The 8,662-nt window shown below is 40.3% G+C and overlaps 1 protein-coding gene across 4 annotated transcripts; it reads right to left on the bottom strand.

The window, feature by feature from the left end:
* Nucleotides 1-2,997: 2,997 nt before the first annotated feature.
* On the bottom strand, nt 2,998-8,652 carry GTF3C6 (general transcription factor IIIC subunit 6). 4 transcript variants are annotated; one of them, XM_026845046.1, is made up of 6 exons: nt 8,457-8,652; nt 7,484-7,564; nt 5,277-5,340; nt 4,671-4,715; nt 4,427-4,540; nt 2,998-3,619 (listed from the first exon to the last, which is right to left on the bottom strand). In XM_026845046.1, the coding sequence occupies exons 1-6, from the start codon at nt 8,520-8,522 to the stop codon at nt 3,324-3,326; spliced, it is 666 nt and encodes a 221-aa protein (XP_026700847.1). In that variant the 5' UTR covers nt 8,523-8,652; the 3' UTR covers nt 2,998-3,323. The 4 variants fall into 4 exon arrangements, with proteins under 4 accessions (XP_026700847.1, XP_026700848.1, XP_026700845.1 ...); XM_026845047.1 differs by having other exon boundaries at nt 4,427-4,537; XM_026845044.1 differs by having other exon boundaries at nt 8,453-8,648.
* Nucleotides 8,653-8,662: the final 10 nt, after the last annotated feature.

Raw genomic sequence — 8,662 nt, 5'->3', positions numbered from 1 at the left:
GCCGGGCGCCGCAGAACGCGCATGCGCAGAACAAGCCCCGCCCTCCCAGCGGCGCGAGAGGCACGCGCTGGCTTCTCGCCCCGAGAGGGCCGAGTCCCGCCCAGCGGCGGGTGCAAGTTAACTAACGCGCAGGTATTGAGGAGCTACGCAACGTGCGCGGCGGCGGCAGCGGCCGAGCCGCTTGTTTCTGACCTGCTTATCCACCTTCTCCTCCCTAGTGCGTTGGGAGCCACACTGAAGTGGTGCAGATAAAGCATGCCCTTTAAAGCCCAGTTTCTCCCCAGATTTACTTATTTGGGAAGATGGATGCAACTATTAGGAGTTATTACACATAATATAAATTATTATTATATCACTAAAATATAATTATGTGTATATAATTATGTCTATTAATAAAATATTACACATAATAGAAACCAAATGCTAAAGATGTATTTCTGCCTAAAATCCCTAATGCAGTAGCATCACTTTTAAACCTGTATCTACGCTTAATCTAAATAAGATTCCATCAATTTCAAAGCCTGCAGGCCTAAATCAGTCGGTCAGAGTTGTTTAAATTTGTTCCGGTTGTTACATTTGTTCCTAAAGTTCTAAAGGTGTAAGAAAGGACAAGAGTTAATGGCCTCAAGTTGCACCAGGGAAGGTTTAGACTGGATATTAGGAAGCATTTCTTTACAGAATGGGTTGTTGGGCGTTGGAATGGGCTGCCCAGGGAGGTGGTGGAGTCCCCATCCCTGGAGGTGTTTAGGAGTAAGGTCAACATAGCGCTGAAGGATCTGGTGTAGGATTCTGTTTGGGAACTCTCAATGGTTGGACTGGATGATCTTCAAGATCTTTTCCAACCTATACAATGCTGAGATTCTGTGAAAGCTGAAAGACTCAGCAAAATCCTATACAGCAGAAAAATCTTCCTCTGCCTATCTACATCCAATTTGGAATATACTCATCGCCCAGCCTTCCTTTAAGTTAAACCACTTCATGTGCTGCACCCTGCTTCTCTACGTTGGGCATCCCTGAATATTCTCCAAAGCTTTTTAAAAGTCTCTTTTGAGGTGCTGAACACATATACAGTGATAACTGCCACAATGTGCAAAGAAAATGGCACAGGAACGACTGGGATGGTTTTGTGTCTAAGCACAGGGACATGAGCAATATATAGTAACAAGGCAAGGATGATTATGGCAGTAATCCTACTGTCCAGCTATCATACTTACACAACACTCCTTTTTACTCCACACACCAATTCTGAACTGTACTTGAAATAACTTGTTGGGCTTTTTCAGGCAAAAATCACTAAATCTGAAAAATTTGTTATCTGCAGCAGCGGATTCATAGCACTGGCTTTCTGGGAGGACTGGGGAAAAGATGGGTGAAGAGTGAGTATAGTTGCAAAAGTCAGGGCTAATAACAACAGAAACAAAAGTCTGAAAATTATATTTTAAATCTGAAAAATATTATTATGAGTACTCATAGTTTATGATATACATAAAATGTTTAAAAAAACCCTGAACTGATTCCCAGATAAACCAGGACAAAGAAACAGCTGAAAAAGGTCAGAAACCAATTCTGCTACAATACTCCTTGCACATAATACAAAAATTTACATGTACATGTACACAGATTTTGCAGTTAACAAAATGTGAAACTTGCTATGCTGACACAGAATAAACTCTGGGAAGCACCTCTCTGCTGTTAGCAGCCAAAACTACAACAGCAAGCCTTTTCCATCTGCAGCACACTCAGTCCCTCTAGCAGGAGGTTCAGCTGTCAACAAGTGCAGCCCAGCACCACAAACGCTCCCCACTGCAGACAAGAGCATACATTATACCAGTTTGTAACATTCCCAAGATCGTTATTCCAGTTATTTCTCCTCTATCAGCACCACACAAATCAAGTTTGAACAATGCTTTTAAAACTTCTGTGACTGCAATTAAACCTAGAGGGAAGGCCAAGCAGTCTCCCTGAAACCTGAAATGCAGACACTACCATGTGAGAGACCTGTGCCCACGCTGGAGGTGTACAGAACGTGTTCCTTTCTTCCTCACCCTCTTCATCCTGCCTCCCCCCCCTTCTGTCATGTTTCAAGTTGCTTCTACACAGAAAGACCAAATGGCAGGATTGATGGTTTGAAGCTGTTGCACTGTTTTGATGACTTACCTTCACTGATCCAGTGCTGTGAACAACACTGGGGGTGAGCTTCTCTGATCATTACTAATTAAAGTAATTATGCTGGAATTAATTAGGTGTTCCCATCCTCACAGCATTGTTGCAGTTAAACTGTTCTGAGGGAGGCAGAGAAAGGCAGGAAGAAAGGTCAGGAAGAAAATGTTTTTAAAAAAATGCTGTGTGTTTAAAAATATCAATGCACCACATAATCAGCTTTTATATGAAACAAAATGTGACAATATAAATGATGTAGCAGTATGTAGTATCAACCTACAGACTAGCTAGAGGCCACAATACAGTCACATGGATGAGTATGGGAACCACTGATGCACGGGTACAGGATTTTAGGCCTAAAAACCTTCAGAAAGATGCCACAGAAGATCAGAGCCAAGAAGTTACTGGGAGGGGGCAGACCAGAGAGATTTCCTTTTGTATAACAGACCATATTATATAGAAAATGGGGGAAGAGTGACAGATGTTTCATTAAGATCCAGCTTTCAGTTGCTGACTAGTCCACAGGGATTTTCAAAACTTGACTGAACAAAAGCCCTGAGCAACTTGGCCCGAATTCAGTGCTGACCCTATTTTAAATAGGAAGGTGGACAAGAGACCTCCTGAAGTCCCTTCCCACACAAAGGATTTCTAAGATCCGACAAAAGGACAAAGGACACTAGAGAAAATCCAAACTAAGCAATTCGGTGAGTCAAACAAGTAATAAAAGCCACACTTACTTGAATTTTTCTTTCAATAACTGCAGTACAAGAACAGACACAGTATGTGGCTGAATATGACACAGAAGGTGAAGTTATACTTGAAAAATTCAGGACTTCATTTTAAACAATTAATCTTTTTATTTCTTTTTAAAAAATGTCCCAGACTGTACAATACATCAACATTTTTCTAAGGTTGGGGCTTTTTTAATTATGTAACCATTTCCTCTTCTTTTTCTGAGGTAGAGATACGTACATTTCTAATCAGCATTTTTAAAAAACACTTAAGCCCTCCCCGCTATAATCCAAACATAAGAGCAATTCACAATAACACAATGTCCACTTCTCCATTACTAATTGCTCAGATAAATTGGAAATCATGTCACGGCCTATAAACATTGACATTTAAAAGCTGGCCCATTAATCCTGAAAAGATCAGAGCTGGTATCATGGAGGGGCATCATCCAAGGCAACACTCTCAGAAGGGGAATCCTCTGCCCCAGAAGCAGGGCTGTCAGGCAGAGGAATAGAGGTATCTATTTCCAAGTTGTGCTGCTTCTCCAGGTCACAATTCATGTCAGAATTTCCTTCGCCACTCACCTCTCCCTCTGACTCTTCAGTCAGTTTGTCTTGGGCCTGAACCGACTCCTCAGAATCTTCTTTTTCACGCAGAAAGCTGCAAATCGTATTAGGCCTGCTGTAGGAAAAATCTCTGTCTTTGATCTGTAACCACTCCACTCCACCTGATGCAAAAAAGGAAAATTGATACTAGTGACAAAAGGAGTTCAGAGTTAACAGCAGTTTTTTCTTAGTTTAAGTTCACTGTTAAGGCTGAGCCTGACCAACATTTAAGCAAAAGAATCACCTAGGATAGAAAGATGTCTTTCAAGAATTTGAACCAACGCTAAGTTTTGTGGTGTCTTACCATGGGGCTCAAACTATTCATTTTCCTTGAAAAATAAAGCTATGAATAACAGAAAGGCATCTGATAAAGAAAGACCAGCTTAAAATTAAGAGAAACTTAAGTTGATAAATTAACAATAACATGCATAGGTTAAACCAATTTATCCAAGACATGTGGCTACAAGTTTTTATCCAGATACTGGAGGCATTGTGCCTGGTTCACTGATGTCACCAGCTTGGTCTCTAAAGAGCAGTCACAAGGGAGATAAAAGCACTAGGAAAGCGATGAAAAGCATGAATGTCAAGATAGAAAACTATGTTATGTTCACGTCACAAGTACTGTGCCCTGCTCAACCCATACCGTAAAACTAGAAAAGAGAAACAAGAATTGGTGAAAGTTAACGCTACATGGCAAGAGACTTAAACCCCAAACAACAAAAACCACCAAAAAAGCAACAACAACAACAAAAAAGACAGCAACTAGAATTCTACTTGGAGGAGACAGCTCAGAGCAGGCAGATGTTTATAAGGCCATATGGGGAAAACAAGTAAGGATTGACTTATCTCCTAATTCTTCACTTAGTCAAGGCTGACACTCCTAAGCATAGTCCATCCACCCCCCTATGTATAAGAGCAGAAGCACTAACCAACATTCTCTTCTCCTTCTTTCTTTTCTGTCAAAAGTGTCCGTGTCATGTTCAGCTTCTTCATTGTGTGGCACTTGTATTTCAGCTGTACTTTTTGGTTGCCTTCTGCATCTACTATGAAGAGAGGAGGAAAAAAAATACCCCAAAACCAACATTATAATGAATTCCACTATCAGCTGAAACAAGATGACTATTTTTAACCTTCCAGGCTACCACAACAAACAGGACATCAAATCACAATTACCATGCTCTGTGTTTTCTTCAAAAACCACACAGGTTCCCAAGGTATCTATGGAAAACAAAGTGAGAAAGTCTTAGAAACTTATTTCCATCAGCTGTAAACATTTCACCCACTGGCACAGCTCTGAGAACATCCTGACATCCAGCCCATTGCAAAGGCCCAGCACTGGTAACCACAGTGCCAACTCAGAAACAGACAGGAATATCACCACCATCAAGAGTCACTACACAGGAAGATTCCAGATCATCATCTTCCAGACTAATGTTGACACCACAAGGCAAATGGGAGAACTAGATGGCACAACATGCCAGTCCTGCTTATACAGAAGACAACAAGCACTTTAAGGCATTTTACATCCCATATTTTGACCTGCTGGTGCACCCCAGAATCAGCTTTCCAGGCATACTTTCCAGTAAGTAATAAGGATGTATGGCTAATTTAGCAGTGAACTCAAGACTGGTGCTGCTCCATATGGTGTTGTACAAACACCACCCAGAACTTCAGCAACTCACAGGACCATGCTCTCCGTTCGCAGTGCAATTAACTGACATTAAGAAAGCTCTTTGGGTCACATGACAAAGGAGAGGTTTTATCCACAGTTTTTCTTACCTTCATATTCTCCTGCAAATACATATCTGTCCACTTGTAAAATGGGCCTCTCTGTCTCTATTCCCTGTAAAAAGAGAGAAAAAATTGCACACACATCAGGTCTCTCTATTAGCCCAGGCAATATGAGAGAAGACACATACAGCAGATCCCAGATTACATCAATTCCTTGAAGAGATAAATAGTTTAAAAAACCAACATAAGGTAATAACAGTAAAATAAATACTCCATGACATGGTAAATGTGGAAAAAACATGGAATGGATTCCAGACTGTAAAGCTTTCTCAAATTGTCATCTTTGTACAAAGAAAAGTACATCTTTAAAACAGGATTTATGAAAGTGGATAAGACAATTCTGCAGAGAATATGTTTTTACAGAAGCTAGACGACTGCTGAAAGAATGGCAAGACATGTAATTAAATTAATATTTATTAGTTTTCAAAAAAAAGTAATAAAAGTAGTTTTAGTCATTACAATTGACACTAAGATCTTCTGTAATGTTAAACATTGCAGGCAGGGGGAGGAGTTTTCATTTTTGTAGGAGGCTTAGTTAAGCAGTGGTAACTGTTACAAAGGGTTTAACCAATCTTACTGCAGAATTAGTGTACCATTAAAAAGAATAAAATGCAATCACAATTTTTCAGGCTATCATCATACACGTTACCTTAAGTACATTAAACACAAAAAATATACCAGATAATACTGTTCCAGTAATCACCACAAAACCAACAATGCTGAACTGGTATAGAAAATGCTCTAGTATGCTCAAAAGAATCAAAAATGTAGATCAAACTGCAGTCAATGGTCTATTTAGGTTACAGTAAACAAATGTAAAGTGCTGTTATTTCCTCAGGGAAATTAATTTAACCTCCAGTTTAAACAAACAAAAAAATACATATATTTGCATGAAAAAAAGACGTTATTTTCTAAGCTCCAATTACTTACAAAAGTCTTTGGAAAATACAGAAGGTGAAGAAGTCTGGCATAAAGCATTACACCAGCACCAGAAGTGCAACTGCAGGGTCACAGAAGCTTCTGTGATTACAGTGTGTCTACATTGTGAAGGAGTTGGAAATTGTTGTTATCTAATTTTAATTTTTTAAACAAGGAGTCTGAGCGTAAGACAGCAATTCTATCAGCTCACTTCCTTTCCCTACAGCAAAACTTTTCCAAATATACAGGCCAGGATCTCATTATTCTAACATAACATATAAACTGTATTTTGATGAAAATTAATGCCTGAACAGAATACACTAATTAAGACAAAATGCCTTTCAATAGTACCTTGTCAACATCAGTGTTATTCAGGACATGAAGACAAGCACACAGTAAAAGTTTTGAAGCACTATATGGTAAATTGCATAAAATACAGAATATCACAGGCTAATAGGAATTTGTGCACTTTTTTTCTCATACTTCTAAAAAAATGAAATTATCCAAGATCAGCAAGATTTAAGCTCTGGGATTCTCCTGCTGCAGAAGTTGAGAACATCAATAGCATCAAGCTAACACGTAGAACTTTTTTTTTTTTTAACTGCAGGAAATTAATTAAAAAATTAACACATCAGTGGTAGGCAAAAGCACTAACGTTTTTAATATTAAAAACTTTACTTCTTTGGCTGATTTACATTCCTTGGACTATGCACAAATGGAGACTGTCTTCCCCTTATGAGACCAGCATCACAGAAAACTTGCTAAACAGAGTAGAATGTTTTACTGGAGTTTTAACTCCAGTTAAGCAGAATCTTTTACTGGAGTTTTAACAACAGTTGTCTGTTATGAAAAATCTCAAGGAATGCTTCCTCTGTGGAATGAGCGCAGGTAGATTTGGATACGAGTAAGATACAGCACAGACAGATTCAGAAAGATTTTGGCTTTACATGACAGCTGTATTCAAGTTATAAGTGTGCTTAATGTTTGATTGAATGTGAAAAATTAAAAAAAATAAACTTGGAGCTTGAAATCAGAGGGTTATCGATAATGGTCCTAGTTGATAAGTACTTCTGAAAATATTTCCTTATATTTATATTCAAAGGCCATATGCCATTTCTGAAATAGAGAGCCCACAACACGCAGCCAACCATGGCCAAGACAGTACCCATAAATCTCTATCAAAATGTTACTGACTTCAAGGAATTTAGAAACAGCCTCTGTCCCCTGTTCACTTGCATACTGACTTACCCCTTTCCTATTGTGCTGTAATCACTCACCAAAATCTTGCATTTGTTTTCACATTTTTCTAAGAAGTCTGAATCAATAATTCCTGATAGCTCCACCATGACCAGCTGCTCCTACAAAGTAAGTTTATAACATACATCTGTAATTGATATATCTGAACTCAGGAAAAAAGAAATAGAAGCTCCCCCCAAAAAAACAAAAACCCAAGGACAACAGCATACAAAGACCCAGACATTCAGAGTAAACAGACCTCAAATCTGACTTATTCTACATTTTGTCTAGAGAAAACTGCAGCCTGATATTGCAATGCCCAGGGAAATGCAGCGACCCACTACTCCATCAAACACCTGTTTCACACCTGAATTTCTTGGCTTTTTCTTCCTAGCTAGGAAGGGAGCTATCACCCTTGAAAAATTAGGATCGATATGGGTAAATGATTTTGGAATTATAACAGTATGGCCAGTTACGTACTCCAAAATACATTTTTCCAACCCTTTAGTACCTACCCAAGACACCACAGGGCAAGGTAATGTTTAGCAACATGTTGCATGAAATGGTTACCTTTAGTTCTTCGTAAAATATTGCTCTGAAATAAATTCCTGTTTGCAATTCCTTACAGTTCTGGATAAGGAAAATGCAAAACCAAACAAACAAACAAAAAAATAGGCACCTTGAGAAATCTTTTATTCAAGGAAGAATTTTCATTAATCACCATCTACTAAGCACCCATGAATGTACATAATAGCAGAGTAATAGTTTGTATTTTCGGATGCTACTGGGGTAGGAAGCAATTTTAAGTGGAAGAGTGCTTTCTGACAACGCTGCTTTCCACAAAACCTGAAGCCGAACAGCCAAACTGATACAGCTTTCGGGCCAAGACCACTGCAGGGGCAGAGAAAGCCGCCAGGCCCAGGGAAACGCGCTCGCTCTGTGTCCGACCCCACCGCCAGCCCGGTGCTCCAAGAGAAGGGAAGGGAAGGCGTCCCGATGCCGGCACCCACCAACCTCCACCTCGTCCTCCTCCACTCCATCTTTCCTCCCGCCCTCCTCCGTGCTCTCTGCCGCCGCCATGTCGCCAGTAAACACCCCGCTTCCCCTCCTCGCCTCAGCGCCCACCACATGAGCCCGGCGCCGCCATCTTAGAGGGCCGCCGGTCCCGCCTCCCGCCCGCACCAGCCGCCCCCGGCAGGAGGCGGGAGTGAGGCGCCTGC

This window comes from Athene cunicularia (assembly GCF_003259725.1).
Source record: "Athene cunicularia isolate RWA chromosome 3 unlocalized genomic scaffold, athCun1 chr3_part1, whole genome shotgun sequence".
NCBI classification, from domain to species: Eukaryota; Metazoa; Chordata; class Aves; order Strigiformes; family Strigidae; genus Athene; species Athene cunicularia.
The sequence above is the reverse complement of the archived record's forward strand: the minus strand, read 5'-3'. Positions and strand labels throughout refer to the sequence as shown.